An 18,782-nucleotide genomic window follows, 5' to 3' on the forward strand; every position below is an offset into this window, starting at 1 on the left:
GCCTAGAGATACCACCAGAGACATCACTTGTTCAAAGAGACAGAAGAAAACGCAGATTTTCGGGTGATATGCTTTTTGATGTCACCAGGAGATTTTGGCATGTTCCACACTCTACATATTCTTTGAACATGCAAATAATAAGACATTTACAAAGGTGAATAACATATATTCTCTGCCCTCATGAGTGACTTAAAAGATATACATTTGCAACTAATCCAAATAAAAGCTATTGTTATATGTCTTCTCCTCCAAACAGATGGTTATCCTTGCAGTGAGAAAACCATTGTGTGTATCTGGAAGAGAATAACAGATGATACTTAAACTTGAGATCATCATAAGGTGAAGAATGAAATGGAAGATCACCACGAAAAATATTTGCATTCTTGAAATATTTTCAGCCCAGGGCAGTATATGCAAAGGGAATACTGGAGAGATCAGGGGAGGGATTGTACAGGCAGATTTTTCCTTATTGTGAAGGACCTTGACCACAACTTCACACTTAGACTCCATCATTTACACGGGAAGCAGTCGTTAGATGTCTTGAAGCTATGATTTTAAAACAATTATTCTACTTTTAAACATTACCTATGGCAGTTTACTGGAACAGTAATTGACTAAAGACACAGGATTCTAAATGGCCAATGAATAAACAGGATCTGAACATAATCATCACAGAGGAATTAAACTGATGTCTATTGTGCATCTGTTTTATGCCAGAGACTGTAGTCATGACTCTGCATGTGGCACTTTATACAATTTTGCATTTAAGATATTGCATCCATTAAGGGAACTGGATATTGCCCCATCTCACACTAAAGGAAAGTAACACACAGTGAATGTGAATCTTTTGGCAAATATCACAAGGCAATAAATGACAGAAATGAGATATGAAAATTCTGAATTGGTCAGTTTGTTCACTTGTGAAGAGAATCAAGAGACCTTAAGAGGTGACACTGACAAGTCCTATGTGCATGGGTGAGGCACTCCTCCTGCTCACATCTTAGGAAACTAAGTTTAGAAATCACTGAAATTTAAAAAAGGCCGGGGGAAGGCATTATGGCGGGCATGAAACAGCATTATATTTAGAGGATTTTTCTAGAGGTGGAAAGTACTTGCAAGTGTACTTTCAATCAGTAGTTAACTCAGTCATCCAGAAAGTATATTTTGAGCATTAACTATTTTCAAGCACCATATTACAAACTGGGGATACAGAAAAAAATGGGAAACCTCCAGGATCCTGGGGGTTTCAGTATGATATGGAAGCAAAGTTTAAGTAGGTGGTTTTAGCAATTTGGAGACAAATGTTGATTCTGTCTGGTGTCGGGTGTCTCAGAATATCTGTGTCAGTACTGAGTTATATCTTAGGCTCATGAGCAGTGTATCTTCCATCCCAGGTTACCTCTCTTGGTGCCTCTGTTTTTTCCTTAAGGGGATAAAAATCAGCTCCTATTACCATCCTCTCAGTGACGGAATTAATTGCTCTGCCATTAGAGTTACTGATCCAGGAAGTCTAGACACTGGCCTTGACACAGGGAACTGTGTATAGAGCGTAAGGCTGCTCTGTGAGAAGGAAGAAGCCAGAAAGACACAATTCAACACAGCCAGGGGCTTGAGAAGAGAGGAGATGATAGAGGCTGATGATGGGCATGTGTTTGAAGAAAAAGAGTCAAAGCAAAGTGATTTTTCATTTTGTTTCGGTTTTGTCTTTTATTGCAGCAAAAGACTCAAGCCGAAAGTTCAGAGGTATTTTCTCATTGGTCTCCTGATAGACCGACTTTGATCTACTACATGTTCATCCTAGAAATCTCCTTCAAATGCCTCCTCTCTCTTGTTTCTTCTCGCATCTGCCTGAGAAGGCCTGAAGGTCTCCACTTGCCACACCCTGCTTTGGAAACCCCAGCACAGATCCCAGTCCTTCTCAGGGCTCCTCTCATAATTGCCAAGATATATCTGTAGTCTAAGTCCAAAACCTCTGTTTTCTCATGCCCGGTCAAACTATTAGGGCACCTGTTATTTTTTGGATGGTGTCTCTTTATTTTCTAACTTTCAGGAACACCAGATGGACCGTGTACACTCATCTCCCTTCCCACACCTCACCTTCCACATGTGCTATAACCGAACACATTTGTGTCTCTGGTCTATACCATTCTTTGTGCACATATGTCAATAACCTCCAAGGGTCCTGTCCCTTCTGGCCTGTCTGAGACATAATACCTGCCCAGCCCTTACCTTGATCTTAGAAACACCCCCACCTGCAGATGTCTGATTCATTCACCAGCCTTAGACTGAGCCTTCAGGAAAAGACATTCAATTGGAGATGAAACTTAGCTTGTTGCATGGCAGATTTGGGCTCTTTATCCTCTGAGATCCCTTGAGGGAAAGCACTCACACCAGGACTCCAGGGACAGAACTGCTCCCACCAGCCTCGCCCTATCCCAAATGGGTTTCTAAGACCACTTCATACCTTCCTCACTTCTACTTGCTCCTTTACTCTCCTTTTCTTCTCCAGATGATCTGACACAAAAATCATCTACCATGTAAATCAGCCTTGCTACAGGCCTATTGTAATACAACAGGAATATAAATATTTACATTTAGTATGTACTCAAGGTTTTCAAAGTTTTATGCAAAGTTCTTCATGGAAAGCATTAATGAAATACTTGAGTTTCAAATTCCAGAGTCATGAATACTGATGTTTACCTCTGCTGTCTAAGGGCATATAATTGTATAACCTTAGCAGTTAGTAGGAGACGTGCAAATCTTGATTGCCTTAGACATAGCTCTATTTCATTTGCCTAACTCCTTTAACTGTATTCAAGATTTTCACTTTATCTTAATTTTAAGTTTGACTTGCAGAGGCTTATATAAATCTTTCCTTGTTTTTAATGTTCTTGAATTTCACAGAGATTTTTTGAATCTGTAAATTTATTGCTTTTACCTCATTTGGATAAATTCAGCAATTATTTCTTGGAAAGCATTTTTCTGTCCCCTTCTCTCATTTCATTTTGACATGTCAACAATACACATTAGACCTTTTGACATTGTTGCATCACTATTTGAAAGTCTCTTTATATTTTCTTTATTTTCTCTCTTTTCTCCTGTTGGATAATTCTACTGAAACATCTCATGGTCTATTTCAACAAGTAGGGTTCCCTTGGTCAAGAAGTTTCCCTCTGCCATCCACACTAGCCAATTCCTCCATCATGAGCTGCAGTCTATTACCGACCCCTTTGCATCTGTGGTGGCCTCATGACTTGCTTTGACCAATGGAATGACATGGAAGTACTATATCCTCTGCCCAGTGGATCAAGAGTGAAGTGAAAGCAGAAACAACAGTCCAAAGGTGAACGTAGAATCAAGAAGCAACATTGGGATAGATCGGACTTGGGAAATGAGGGATTCGAAATAAAATAATTACAAATGAAGCTACTGACGCACTTATATTGTTAGGCTATTGCCTCTTGGACTATAAAGTGTTTCCCTCACTTTTGGATTTTTTTAAATTGTTATTGTAAGCAAACATACAAATCTAGAAAACAAAACAAAACAAATGGCTTAACAAATTCTTATAAGGCAAACAGCACCCAGGTCAAAAATAAAACTTGGTCAGACATACCCATACTGGTGTTCATGTGCCCAGTCGCAGTCACAAAGTTGTCATATCTAACCTTTGTAGTTACAGGTATATTCATATCTTTCAATAATTTTCATCCAAATGCTGCCATTTCATCTTCAACAACCTTCTGAATATTCCATTTGCCTCTGTGTCTTAACTGGAACCATGTTTGTCTACTTAAGAAATCATTGGATTTCTAGTAGCACGTCTAAATCTTTATTTCTAACTCCTCACAGTTAGACAGAAAGATATTGTTAGTTACCATTACAGCTTACAAACATAACTTCCCCTCTCTTTACTTTAGCAAAACTACCAAAACTGGTGGTGTTCAGACCACATGGAAACTATTCTCACACAGTATTTCACTGACACCTGATCTAGCCCCATCCTCTCCACCCCATGATTTTTTTTTTTTGGGGGGGGGTACACCAGGTTCAATCATCTGTTTTTATACACATATCCCCGTATTCCCTCCCTTCCTTGACTCCCCCCCCCGAGTCCCCCCCACCCTCCCCGCCCCAGTCCTCTAAGGCATCTTCCATCCTCGAGTTGGACTCCCTTTATTATACAACAACTTCCCACTGACTATTTTACAGTTGGTAGTATATATATGTCTGTGCTCCTCTCTCGCTTCGTCTCAGCTTCCCCTTCACCCCCCGCCCCCTCCCATACCTCGAGTTCTCCAGTCCATTCTCTGTATCTGCTTCCCTGTTCTTGTCACTGAGTTCATCAGTACCATTTTTAGATTCCGTATATGTGAGTTAGTATACAATATTTGTCCTTCTCTTTCTGACTTACCTCACTCTGTATGACAGATTGTAGTTCTATCCACCTCATTACATATAGCTCCATCTCATCCCTTTTTATAGCTGAGTAATATTCCATTGTATATATATGCCACATCTTCTGTATCCATTCATTTGTTGATGGGCATTTAGGTTGCTTCCATGTCCTGGCTAATGTAAATAGTGCTGCAATAAACATTATGGTACAAGTTTCTTTTGGGATTATGGTTTTCTTTGGGTATATGCCCAGGAGTGGGATGACTGGATCATATGGTAGTTCTATTTGTAGTTTTTTAAGGAACCTCCAAATTGTTTTCCATAGTGGCTATACCAACTTACATTCCCACCAACAGTGCAGGAGAGTTCCCTTTTCTCCACACCCTCTCCAACATTTGTGGTTTCCAGACTTTGTGATGATGGCCATTCTGATTGGTGTGAGGTGATACCTCATTGTGGCTTTGACTTGCATTTCTCTGATGATGAGTGATGTTGAGCATCTTTTCATGTGTTTGTTGGCCATCTGTATGTCTTCTTTGGAGAATTGTCTATTTAGGTCCTCTGCCCATTTGCGGATTGGGTTATTTGCTTTTTTGGTATTAAGCTGCATGAGCTGCTTGTATATTTTGGAGGTTAATCCTTTGTCCGTTGTTTCATAGGCAACTATTTTTTCCCATTCTGAGGGTTGCCTTTTAGTCTTGTCTATGGTTTCTTTTGCTGTGCAAAAGCTTTTAAGTTTCATGAGGTCCCATTCGTTTATTCTTGATTTTATTTCCATGATTCTAGGAGGTAAGTCAAAAAGGATCTTGCTTTGATGTATGACATAGAGTGTTCTGCCCATATTTTCCTCCAAGAGTTTTATATTGTCTGGCCTTACATTTAACTCTTTAATCCATTTTGAGTTTATTTTTGCATATGGTATTAGGAGGTGTCCTAATTTCGTTCTTTTACACGTAGCTTCCAATTTTCCCAGCACCACTTATTGAAGAGGCTGTCTTTTTTCCATTGTATATTCTTGCCTCCTTTGTCAAAGATAAGGTGCCCATATGTGCTTGGGTTTATCTCTGGGCTTGCTATTCTGTTCCATTGATGTATATTTCTGTTTTTGTGCCACTACCATTCTGTCTTGATCCCTGTAGCCTTGCAGTATAGTTTGAAGTCAGGGAGCCTGATTCCTCCAGCTCCATCTTTCCTTCTCAAGATTGCTTTGGCTATTCGGGGTCTTTTGCGTTTCCATACAAATCGCAAAATTTCTTATTCTAGTTCTGTGAAAAATGCCATTGGTAATTTGATCGGGATTGTGTTGAATCTGTAAATTGCTTTGGGTAGTACAGTCATTTTCAAATTGTTGATTCTTCCAGTACAAGAACATGGTATGTCCCTCCATCTGTTTGTATCGTCTTTGATTTCTTTCAGCAGTGTCTTATACTTTTCTGCGTACAGGTCTTTTGCCTCCTTAGGCAGGTTTATTCCTAGGTACTTTATTCTTTTGGTTGCAATGGTAAATGGGAGAGTTTCCTTAATTTCTCTTTGTGATCTTTCGTTGTTAGTGTATAGGAATGCAAGACATTTCTGCACATTAATTATGGATCCTGCTACTTTACTAAATTCATCGATTAGTGCTAGCAGTTTTCTGGTAGATTCTTTAGGGTTTTCTATATATAATATCATGTCATCTGCAAAGAGTGACAGTTTTACTTCTTCTTTTCCAATTTGGATTCCTTTTATTTGTTTTTCTTCCCTGATTGCTGTGACTAAAACTTCCAAAACTATGTTGAATAATAATGGTGAGAGTAGACACCCTTGTCTTGTTCCTGTTCTTAGAGGGAATGCTTTCAGTTTTTCACCATTTAGAACGATGCTGGCTGTTGGTTTGTCATATACGGCTTTTATTATGTTGAGGTAATTTCCTTCTATGCCCATTTTCTGGAGAGTTTTTATCATAAATGATGTTGAATTTTGTCAAAAGCTTTTTCTGCATCTGTTGAGATGACCATATGGTTTTTATCCTTCAGTTTGTTAATATGATGTATCACATTGATTGATTTGCATATATTGAAGAATCCTTGCACTGCAGGGATAAACCCCACTAATTATGGTGTATGATTTTTTTAATGTGCTGTTGGATTCTGTTTGCTAGTATTTTGTTGAAGATTTTTGCATCTATATTCATCAGTGATATTGGCATGCAATGTTCTTTTTTTTGTGACATCTTTGTCTGGTTTTGGTATCAGGGTGATGGTGGCCTAGTAGAATGAGTTTGGGAGTGTTCCTCCTTCTGCTCTAATTTGGAAGAGTTTGAGAAGGATAGGTGTTAGCTCTTCTCTAAATGTTTGATAGAATTTGCCTGTGAATCCATCTGGCCCTGGGCTTTTGTTTGTTGGGAGATTTTTAATCACAGTCTCAATTTCAGGGCTTGTGATTGGTCTGTTCATATTTTCTATTTCTTCCTGGTTCACTCTTGGAAGATTGTATTTTTCTAAGAATGTATCCATTTCTTCCAGGTTATCCAATTTATTGGCATATAGCTGCTTGTAGTAGTCTCTCATGATCTTTTGTATTCCTGTGGTGACGGTTGTTACTTCTTTTTCATTTCTAATTCTGTTGATTTGTGTCTTCTCCCTTTTTTTCCTCATGAGTCTGGCTAATGGTTTATCAATTTTATTTATCTTCTCAAAGAGCCAGCTTTTAGCTTTGTTGATCTTTGCTATTTTTTCCTTCATTTCTTTTTCATTTATTTCTGATCTGATCTTTATGGTTTCTTTCCTTCTGCTCCCTTTGGGGTTTTTCTGGTCTTCTTTCTCTAATTGTTTTGGGTATAAGCTTAGGTTGTTTATTTGATATTTTTCTTGTTTCTTGAGGTAGGACTGTATTGCTATAAACTTCCCTCTTAGAACTGCTTTTGTTGCATCCCATAGGTTTTGGGTTGTTGTCTTTTCATTGTCATTTGTTTCTAGGTTTTTTTTTTATTTCCTCAGTGATTTCTTGGTTGTTTAATAGTGTACCATTTAGCTTCCATGTGTTTGTATTTTTTACAGTTTTTTTCCTGTAATTGCTATCTAAGGGAAAATCCATAAGGATAATAGCTGATCTCTCTGCAGAAACTCTGCAGGCCGGAAGGGAGTGGCAGGAGATAATTAAAGTCTTTAAAGAAAAAACCTACAGCCAAGAATACTCTACCCAGCAAGAATCTCATTCAGATTCAACAGAGAAATCAAAAGCTTTACACACAAGCAAAAGTTAAGAGAATTCAGCACCACCAAACCAGCCTTACAACAACTGCTAAAGGAACTTCTCTAGGTAGGAAACACAAGAGAAGGAAAAGACCTACAAAAACAAAGCCAAAACAATTAAGAAAAAGGTAATAGGAACGTATATGTCAATAATCACCTTAAATGTAAATGGATTAAATGCTCCAACCAAAAGACACAGACTGGCTGAATGGATACAAAAACAAGACCCTTACATATGTTGTCGGCAAGAAACCCAACTTCAGACCTAGGGACACATACAGACTGAAAGTAAGGGCATGGAAAAAGATATTCCATGCAAATGGAAGTCAAAAGAAAGCTGAGTAGCAATACTCGTATCAGACACATTAGACTTTAAAGTAAAGACTATTACAAAAGACAAGGAAGGACACTGCACGATGATCAAGGGATCAATCCAAGAAGAACATATAACAATTGTAAATATCTATGCACCCAACAAAGCAGCACCTCAATACATAAGGCAAATGCTACCAGCCATAAAAGGGGACATCAACAGTAACACAATAATAGTAGGAGACTTGAACACCCCACATACACCAATGGACAGATCATCCAAACAGAAAATAAATAAGGACACACAAGCTTTAAATGACACATTAGACCATCTTGACTTAATTGATACTTATAGGACATTCCATCCAAACTCTACAGAATACACTTTCTTCTCAAGTGCACATGAAACATTCTCCAGGATAGATCATATCTTGGGGCACAAACCAAGCCTCAGTAAATTCAAGAAAATTGGATTTTTTTAAAATTTTTATTGGACTATACTTGAATTACAATGTTGTATTAGTTTCTACTGTACAGCAAATTGGATCAATTATACATATACATATACATATATCCACACTTTTTTAGATTCTTTTCCCATATAGGTCATTACAGAGCTGAGAACAGTTCTTTGTGCTACAGAGTAGGTCTTTATTAGTTGTCTATTTTATATACAATTTATATTTTGTAATTCATCACTATAATCACTCTATTTTAGCACCTGCAGCATTTTACTCCTTGCTCTGTTATACTTGCCTTCACTTGCCAAACAGACAGGAATTCGTTTAGCAACATATTAAGTTTCCCTCAAAATGGATTTTTGGCAAAAATAATATCAACTGGACAAAACATTTCTATCTTCAGAAGAACTCACCACACTACCTAAACCCCTGCTTCAATTTGGGGTTCCCATCACATGAAATGATAATCTCAACAGATTACCCCCTCCCCTCCCCACCATTCCCTCCCCACTCATGACACTGACTGCCCACCTTCAGCATAGAGACTGAACTAAAAAGGTATAGAATCTACCAGGAAAGTAACGCTCACCACCCTACCACCAGCACTAACACATGCAGATAGGTGCACCTGGACATCTGTGATGAAAGACAGAAAATTGAGGATGTTTCTAAATTCCTCCCTCTCTCTCCTCTTCAGCACATCCTGTCATGTCAACTCCAACATCTCCCTCTAATCCCACATCTACTCCACCTGTCCAGAGACAACACCCTACTCCTGGGTCTACTCTTCTCCTCAGGAATTACTGTACTAGCTGGTCTCTCCAGGTCTACCCTTGCTCCATTCTGCCTACACTCTGGAAAGAAAGCCACCATCTACTTTGTGACCTAGCAAGTAATCTAATTCAACCATGACCACTACCTTCGCTTTATTTTTGACTGTAAGTCACACAGGACTTGGTGACTCTGCAGAGCAGAACCAAGAATGTTTCACTTCCCAAATAGTTAGGATCCACTTTCACAGGAGCACAAATCTCAAAATAATGAACATTTGAAACATGAATAAAATTTTCATTAGGAAGCAATGTTTTTCTATGGAATTCTTATGGCTTCAACAAGGAGAAACCAAGGGGCTCATGTTGTAATATCCATCCCCTAACACAAATGATAAGATACCTTTTCTTTAAGTTAAACGGTTATATTTCATTTAATGAGTTATTTAATTGAACAGATCATGCCAGGATTTTAGTACTAATAGGTCACCCATTATCTACCCTGAGTTTGTATTAAAGTTGGCATTGGCATAAAAGACATACAATCTAAAAATAAAAATATTTCAAAGTTCAACATTCAATATAAACCTATGTTACTACAGAAAAATATGTATATTTATATAGCATGCAAAAAGAGCAAAAGGAAATTGTTTTAAAGTGATGGAATAGACAATGGTTGGTTTGTTTTTATTTTCTGAATATTCTTCAACACATCACTTGTCCAGCACTCCATTATAGCCTTTGGTTATCTGGAAAACGGAGTCCTCGAGGTTAACTTCCTTGCAGAGCCGTGTGAGCACTGAATTCTTTCTTCCACATCAAGAACCCACATGATTGTCCCCCACGTTGGAAAGGTTTTGATGCCTACAAGTGGTCTATGTTGCATTTCCCATGAAATGCTTTTCTCCTCAACTTCATTCCCTGAGTAGGGTGTACCTGAAAAAAATCACACAGACAACTTTTAATGGAAAGGGCTTTGAAGTCGATTCTCAAAGAAAATACCAACTAGCTGAAAAGTCCAGGCACAACTTCTTACTGATCAAAGGAGACCAAACCAGCCAAGATCTTCAGTAGAAGTAGACCGTGTGCAGAAACTCCTTCCTGTTTTCTCCTCCACTGCCAGGAGCAACTGGGCCAGATGGTCCTCCAGGTCGTCCGCCTGCTGGAGGCGTTGGCAGAGCTCACAGATGATCAGAACTCCAAGGGTGGCATCCTCCAGGGTGTCCTCTATGTCCACATTGATCATGTGCACAGGCTGACACATCTCCTGCTCCTAGGCACACAGATCTTCCTCCACCCTGTCATAGACGCTCTCCTGACACATGAAGATGACATCAAAGGGATCTCTGCACTCTTGAAATCTTTCTGGGTGAGGCTTGATTCTCTCATTTCTTCCCAAGATGTGTCAAATGCCATTGCTTCTGTAGCGGTCTCCGTCTTTGTGGAGAAGGTCCTTGCGCATCTGCTCATATATGGTAGATAAATTGTAAACCATGGGGAGTTTGCGTGCAGGTCCCGGAAGCCTCACGCGGAATCCTCTTTGAAAGACCTGACCCTGAACCCTTTCTTCCTGAGGATGCCGTGGGCTTCCATGCTTCTGTTCATGTTACTCATATGGACCACAGCCACCCTGAGCAGAGAGGAGGATATGATGGTGGCCACTTGGGACTTCAGCCAGACGGGTGGGCCTCAGGAGCCAAGGGGATGCTGAAGCCAGGAGGATGACCACCTGGGTCCAGCTCTTCCAACTACTGTTAGTGTCAAGGAACACAGACCCTGTTTATATGGAGTCACCTCCCCAAGGTGGAAGGAGACGTGTTGATTGGTGATTGAGTTGAAACTTGAATGATTGGGGGTTTGTTTTATTTTTCATTATAAAATTTATTGAATTATTTATATAGATATATAAAAGTACACATATCCTAATTGTAAAGCTCAATGACTGTTCACAAAGAGAACATATCCACTGAAACTCAGAAGCCCCCTCTGACCACCTTCTAGTCCTGCCTGATTGGGTCTGGATAGTGGGCTCTGACCACAAAACCCAAAGCAGTCATCAGAACACTCTGGTGATTAAATCACTCATCCTCTACAGCAAGGATGTGCCTACCTCCCCACCCACCCCGAGCATTTTGCAATCTCCAGTTAACCCTGTCGGTGTCTGTGTGTATGGGGCTAGGCTTGGCATTAGACAAAACAACCAGACTACTGGAAGGGTTGTCCCCAGTCCCTCCAGGGACCTGCACATGGAAAAGGTCTTTGAAATTTCCAAGCCTACTAATTCAAAGTTTAGTGATTTGTCAGATTTGTTATTTGTGATTACAAAGAATCACAATGGTTGTTCTGCAGTTTCTCATGTATAGTTGATACTCCGGAAGTGTAGTTGTGTTAAATTGTAGGAAAATATCCATAATTCTGCCCATTAATCAATAAAATGATTCACCAATGTCAAAATCAACCTCTGGAAAAGTGGCTGCCAACAGTGTTTCACAGGTTATAAGAACACCGCATTTTCTCTACTGGCTTCTGAAACTTGACTGGACATTGGCAGTCCCTGGGAAGCCATCCGAAGCACCGCCTCTAGAAGGGAGGTGGAATGTTCGGAAGAGAAAAGCCCAATTAGAGACAAGATCAGGCATAACTGAAAAGGTAGTCAGATCTTAAATACAATGTGACAATATTTTTATTAATGTCAGTGCTTGAGACCTAAAGCATTCTGGGGTGGCGGGGAAGAAAAAGGAGAGAAGCAAGATCTCACAGCCCAAACTACAATCCTGATTCAAGGGGAGGACCCCATGTTTCAATAGAATTGAGAAATCATGTCTTCATAGGATCACAAGCTGGCAGAAACCTTTTCCTTCTGATCAGATATGTGTTTTCCTGAGTCCATCTCTGAGCCTCGGAGGGATCTTGATAAGGGTGCCAGCACTGGAGCAGCCAACCCCCCAGTCTCTAAGTGCTAGAGGCATGCTCATGTGTCTCTCCACAGGCCTCCCTGATGTCTGCAGGGCTGGTGGGGGAGACTTGACAGGGCAGGGATCCCTCCGTGCTCTGCCAACTCCGACCACCCTTTAACTAGGCACCGTCTAGGATTTTTCCCCTTCAACTAATCTTGAATGTCTTCATATTTACTAAAATTGAATGTCCTTAATGTCAGTACTTTTTTGAATATTGTCAACATCTTTTTTTATGATTACTACCTCTTTCTCAGTTTTCCAAATCTATCCTGGAAACAAAATTTCTTGCCCTCAAGAGTATCTTCTGTCTGTCTGGAATTACCTCTATTAGAGAGTCCATCTTCTCTGGACAATTCTTGATGTGAAATCAGCAGGAACTGCTCTCATTCGTAGCCAACTCTATAAGTACAAAGATGACCCACTCGACAATGACATTATTCAGAGTTGTCACTTGTTCCCCAACTGCCTTTGTCTACCCACTCTCCAGAGACAACAACTTCCATAGTTACATCGAAATTTCTGCCACTAGGGCTTCCCTGGTAGTACAGTGGTTAAGAGCCAGCGTGCTGCAACTAGTGAAGCCCACACATCTAGAGCCCACGCACAGCAACGAAGAGTAAGCCCCTACTCTCCACAACTACTGAAAGCCCACACACAGCAATGAAGACCCAACACAGCCACTGAAAAAATAAAAAATTAATTAGTTCATTTAAAAAAAAAAAGAAATCTGCCACTAGATCAAAATCTGAAGCAGTACATTCACCAGTCTTAAACTGCCAACTTTCCAAATTTTTTTCAGCTGTAAGGGCTCTTAGACAAAGCATCTTCCAACATCTATTTAATCCCGCCCCACTCCTGTTAACTTTTGCATGTTTCATCATTGCAGTCACCACTTTGTAACACCTGCAGTCTTTTGCACCTTTTGCACCCTTTAGCATATTTGCCTCGTCTTTACCAAACAGACAGGAACTCAATTAACATTTTCTCACTTTCTTCCACATGGATTTTCTGGCAAAAATAAGATCACCTAGACAAATCATTTCTCTCTCTTTAAAAGGTTGCTCGATAATACCTATTTGAATTTTGCGTCCCCATCATTTGAAATGATCATCACAGCTGACTATCTGATTCCCTCCCCGTTCATGACCATGACTGCCAACCATCAGCTGAGAAACTGATCTTAAAACGTATTGATTCTACCAGAAAAGAAACACTCACCAGGTACCACCATCCACCATCGCTGCCACACACAGATGGGTGCACCTGGTCACAGGTGGTAAAAGACAGAATATTGAGAGTGCTTCGAAATTCCTCCCTCTCTCTCCTCTTCAGCAAGTTCTGTCTTTCCAACTTTAGCTCTCTCTGATCTCACATCTACTCCACCTGTCCAGAGACAACACTCTACTCCTGAGTCCACCCTTCCCTTCAGGAATTACTGTACTAGCTGGTCCTTCCAGGTCCACCCTTGCTCCATCATGCCTACACTCTGGAAAGAAAGCCATCATCTACTTGGTGACCTAGCAAATAACCTAATTCAACCATGTCGACTACCTCTGCTTTATTTACTCCTGTAAGTCACCCAGGCCTTGATGCCACTGCTGATCAGAACCAAGAGTGTCTCACTTTCCAATAGTGAGGATCCACTTTCAGAGGAGCACAGTATCCAAAACGATGATCCTATTAAGCACGAAGAAAATTCTCCTTAGAAAAGAATGTTTTTCTCATGGAATTCGAAAGGCTTGAATAGTCAGAAACCAAGAGGCTCAGTTTGTAAGATCCATCCGCTACCACACACAAGAAGACACATTTTCTTTAAATTAGATGTTTTTATTTCATTTTATTTCATTTTATGTGCTATTTAATTGAACAGATCAAGATTGTAATAATAAATGCCACGCATTACCTACCCTGAGTTTCTATTAATGTTTGCATTAGTAAAAGATATACAATCTAATAATAAAAATATTTCTAAGTTCAAACATTCAATATAATCCTAACTCACTAAAAAAATTTATATTTATATAGTACATAAAAGAGCACAAGGAAATTGTTAACAACATAAATGGATGGAATAGATGTGGGGTTTTTTCTTCTGAATATCTGTTGACACATCACTTGTTCAGCACTCCATCATAAGCACTGGTTTGTTCCTGGGGGAAATGCAGTCCTCCAGGCTAACTGCCATGCCAATCCGTGTAAGCACTGAATTGTTCCTTCCAAGTCAAGTACCCACACTATTGTCCCCCAGTTTGGAATGCTTTTGATGCTTAATGGTGGTCCATGTTCTGTTTCCCACGAAATCTTTTTCTCCTCCACTTCCTTCCCTCGGTGGGGTGTACCTGAAAAAATCATACAGACGGCTTTTAGTGGAAAGAGCTTTGAAGATGCTTCTCACAGAAAATACGCACTAGTCCAAAAGTCCAGGCACAAGTTTTTACCTACAAAGGAGCCCAAACCAGCCAAGATCTTCAGTAGAAGCAGACCGTGTGCAGGAAGCTCCTTCCTGTTTTCTCCTTCGCTGTCTGGAGCAGCTGAGCCAGACTGCTTTCCATGTTGTCTGCCTGCTGCAGACCTTGGCAGAGCTCACAGATAATGGAAGCTCCCAGGGTGGCATCCTCCAGGGTGTCCTCTATGTCCACATTGATCACATGCACTGGCCGCCAGGTCTCCTGATCTCTGGCACACAGATCTGCCACCACTCTGTTATAGGCTCTCTCTGAACAGGTGAAGATGACATCAAAGGGATCTCTGCACTCTTGAAATCTTTCTGGGTAAGGCTTGATTCTCTCATTTCTTTTCAAGATATGTAAGACGCCATTTCTTTTGTAGTATTTTCCATCTATACAGGAAAGGTCTTTGCACATCTTCTTATATGATGTTGAAAAATCATAAACCACTGGTTGGTTGGGTGACAGTCTTGGGAATCTCACGTGGGATCCTGCTCCAAAAGATCTCACAGTGAACCCTTTGTTCCTGAGGATGCGGTGGGCTTCCATGCTCCTGTTCGTGTTACTCATACAGACCACAGCCACCCTGAGCGGGGAGGAGGGCATGACGGCGGCCACTTGGGACTCCAGCCAGAAGGTGGGCTTCAGGTGCTGAGGGGTCTCTGAAGCCAGGGAGATGACTGCCTGGGTCCAGCTCTTCCAAGTGGTGTCAGTGTCAAAGCACAGAGGGTTTATATGCAGTCACCTCCCTGAGGTGGGTGGAGAACTCTTGACTGATGATTGGGTTAACTCTTGAGTGATTGGGTTTGGATAGTGGGCTCTGACCAGAGAACTCAATCCAGTCAACAAAACAATGTGGTGATTAAATCACCTGAACATCTAATTCTTTGCAAGGGTGTGGCTACCCCTTGGGTGTGTTTTGAAATCTCCACATAGCCCTGTTGGTTCACCTGTGGGTAGAGCTACTATTGATATTAGACAAAATACCTAGACTACTCTCAAGCTTGTCACTGGCCCCTTCGGGGACCTGAGAACATGCGTGTGAAAACCGTGGTTGAAATTTCCAAGCTTACCCTTAAGTCAGTTATGCATAAAAATATGAGCTGTTGCATATTTGTTTCTTACAACTGATACTCGAGAAGTGTAACTGTGTCAGCTCACAGGGGGACACACACAGTTTTGCCCATAAAATAATAAAATGATTTGCCAGCGTAAAAAAGCGACTCCTGGAAAACATCCCTGAGAGTGTTTCAGGAGGTACAAGAACACTGCACATCCTCCATTTGATTGTCTGGAATTCATGATGATTCTCCAGGGACTGGAGGGGCCCCCACCAGCTTTCCCACATCTTCAAGTGCAGCTCTGCCTGACCGTTCTATACTGAAATATAGTAATTTTTAGTTCCATTCCTTTTGTTAGTTTGCACAGTTGACTGAGCAAAGGATACAGACATAAAAATTATGAACGGGACACCACACAGTAAGGAGAGCCAGTCCTGTCACTTCAAAATGGTGCAGGAGAAATATCCATTTAGAAAGCCAGCAATTTCATGTCTTTGTGTGTCTGTCAATTATAGTGATTGTCACATTGCAAAGAGTCCTACCTCAGTGAACACACTCAGTCTTCTCAAAGTGTGCATCCGAGACCCACAGCATTAACATCAACCCAGAATGTGTGAAAAGGCAAATTTGGACCCCAGACCACCAAATCAGAAACGCTGGGAGTGGAGCCCAGAGATCTGGGATGTACAAAACCCTTCAAATGATTGTGATGTGCACCAAAGCTTGAGAGCAACTGTCTCAAAGCAGAGGTTTCTGATCCTTGACTGGACTTTGACAGTCCCTGGGAATTTGTTCAAAGTACGGCCTCCAGAAGCCAAGGGAAGCAAGAGTTTCATAAGAGAAAAGTCACGTTAGAGAAAAACCGGGCATAAATGAAAAGGTAGTCAGAGCATATAAGTAGCATGAGATTTTTTTTTTTTATTAGAGTAAGTTACCCAGACCTGAGAGGTTCTAACACACAGTGAAGAGTAAGATCTTGGGTTCAAACTGAAACAGAGCAGGAGCCTATGGTCCTTCCCCGCCATGTCCTCAGCCTGTGTCTCATCTGTGAAAAAAACTTTAGAATAAGCTTAACCAGAGAAGTGAGAAAATGCAGAAACAAAGGAAAACAGTCCAACAAGACAAAATAATAGTTCAGTCGTTAACCATAGTTAAGGACCTTTAGTTCCTCCTCAAGGCCTATAGATAATACTCTGAGCCATATCCTGTGAGCTGTCTTGTAAATATTGAAACCCCCACCAGGTAGAATAAGTTAACGACATGATGACCAGACTGTAGCCATGACATAAGCTGCCACAATTCCGAGAATTGGCCTCAAGGAAGGGAAAGAGACCAACCCTGGAACTGAAGATTAGCTGTACTTAAAACAATCAGGATGACGCCGGTCAGACCACCACATGACCAGTTTCAAGATGCGTGTCAGAGCTGACTGTACGGCTGCTGCACGTAGCCCCTCCCTCCGCCTAGAAAAGCTTTCCCACGGCGGTTGTCGGTGTGGGCAGTCGGCCATTGGACCGGAGTCCCGCTCCCCACCTCTGCCCCAGTTGCTGGGATCCAAAATAAAGCCAAGTTTCCTTTCTACCAAACTTGCTTCTTTATTGGCTTTTGAGCAGCAAGCAGCCAGGCCCCAATTTCAGTTACAAAACTCTAATCAAAATCAGAGAGGAGGACCACGTTTCCAAAGAATTGAGAAACACTTATTGACGCCAACCCTTGAAGACTCGGACACGGATTGGTGCCCCATAATGTGACCACGGTGAAGGGAGGAGACGGGAGGATCAGTCCTGGTTTGCTCATCTGGAAATGGAGCTCCTGGGTGGTGACTTCCTCACGGAACAAGAGAGCACTGAATTGTTTCTTCCAAGGAAAGCGCCTCGAACGTTGTCCCTAGTGTTGGAAGGGGTTGATGCTTAGTGATAGTTCATGGTCCATTTCCCGTGAAACGCTTTTCTCCCCCATTTCCTTCCCTGGGGGGAGGGGGGCTGGCCTGAAAAAATCGTACAGATGGCTTTTAGCAGAAAGAGCTTTGAAGATGCTTCTCACAGAAAGTACTGACTCACCCAAAAGTCCAGGCACAAGTTCTTACCGACGGAGGTCAAACCAGCCAAGATCTTCAGTAGAAGCAGACCGTGTGCAGGAAGCTTCTTCCTGTTTTCTCTTCCACTGACAGGAGTAGCTCAGCCAGACTGCCTTCCATGTCCTCTGCCTGCTGGAGGCGTTGGCAGAGCTCACAGATGATCAGAGCTCCAAGGGTGGCATCCTCCAGGGTGTCCTCCATGTCCACGTTGATCACATGCACAGGCTGACACGTCTCCTGCTCCCGGGTGCACAGATCTTCCACCACCCTGTCATAGACGCTCTCCTGACACGTGAAGATGACTTCGAAGGGATCTCTGCACTCTTGAAATCTTTCTGGGCGAGGCTTGATTCTCTCATTTCTTCCCAAGATGTGTAAGATGCCATTGCTGGTATAGCGTTCTCGGTCTTTGAGGAGAAGGTCCTTGCGCATCTGCTCATACGTGGTGGTGAAATCGTAAACCACAGGGAGTTTGCGTGAGGGTCCCGGGAGCCTTACGCGGGATCCAGCTCCAAAAGACCTGACCCTGAACCCCTTCTTCATGAGGATGCCATGGGCTTCCATGCTTCTGTTCATGTTACTCATACAGACCACAGCCACCCTGAGCGGGGAGGAGGGCATGATGGCAGCCTCTTGGGACTTCAGCCAGACTGATGGGCTTCAGGAGCAGAGGGGAGGCTGAAGCCAAGGAGATGATCACCTGGGTCCAGCTCTTCCAACTAGTGTTAGTGTCAAAGAACAGAGACTGAGTTTATATTGGATCACCTCCCCAAGGTGGGTGGTGAACTCTTGATTCATGATTGGGTTAACTCTTGAGTGATTGGGTTTGGATTGTGGGCTCTGAGCAGAGAACCCAATCCAGGCATCAGAACAATCCAGTGATTAAATCACCTGAACATCCAATTCTCCACAAGAGTGTGGCTACCCCCAGGTATGTTTTGAAATCTCCACATAGCCCTGTTGGTTCACCTGTGGGTGGAGCTACTATTGTTATTAGACAAAATACCTAGACTGCTCCCAAACTTGTCACTGGCCCCTCCAGTGACCTGGGAACATGCATGTGAAA

The 18,782-nt window shown here is 41.7% G+C and overlaps 2 protein-coding genes and 1 pseudogene across 2 annotated transcripts; all 3 read right to left on the bottom strand.

Annotated features, from left to right (window-relative positions):
* Positions 1–10,213: 10,213 nt before the first annotated feature.
* Positions 10,214–13,369, bottom strand: LOC130860858 (RNA polymerase II subunit A C-terminal domain phosphatase SSU72 like protein 3-like; annotated as a pseudogene).
* A 1,230-nt stretch (positions 13,370–14,599) lies between these two features.
* LOC130829012 (RNA polymerase II subunit A C-terminal domain phosphatase SSU72 like protein 3-like) lies at positions 14,600–15,187 on the bottom strand. Its single transcript, XM_057695105.1, has one exon. The coding sequence runs from the start codon at positions 15,182–15,184 to the stop codon at positions 14,600–14,602; it is 585 nt and encodes a 194-aa protein (XP_057551088.1). The 5' UTR covers positions 15,185–15,187.
* Positions 15,188–17,752: 2,565 nt separating this feature from the next.
* LOC130829010 (RNA polymerase II subunit A C-terminal domain phosphatase SSU72 like protein 3-like) lies at positions 17,753–18,340 on the bottom strand. The gene has a single exon (XM_057695102.1). It carries the CDS (start codon positions 18,335–18,337, stop codon positions 17,753–17,755), a length of 585 nt encoding a protein of 194 aa, XP_057551085.1. The 5' UTR covers positions 18,338–18,340.
* Positions 18,341–18,782: the final 442 nt, after the last annotated feature.

The sequence above is a fragment of the Hippopotamus amphibius genome, chromosome 9 (genome assembly GCF_030028045.1).
Source record: "Hippopotamus amphibius kiboko isolate mHipAmp2 chromosome 9, mHipAmp2.hap2, whole genome shotgun sequence".
In the NCBI taxonomy this organism is placed as follows: domain Eukaryota; kingdom Metazoa; phylum Chordata; class Mammalia; order Artiodactyla; family Hippopotamidae; genus Hippopotamus; species Hippopotamus amphibius.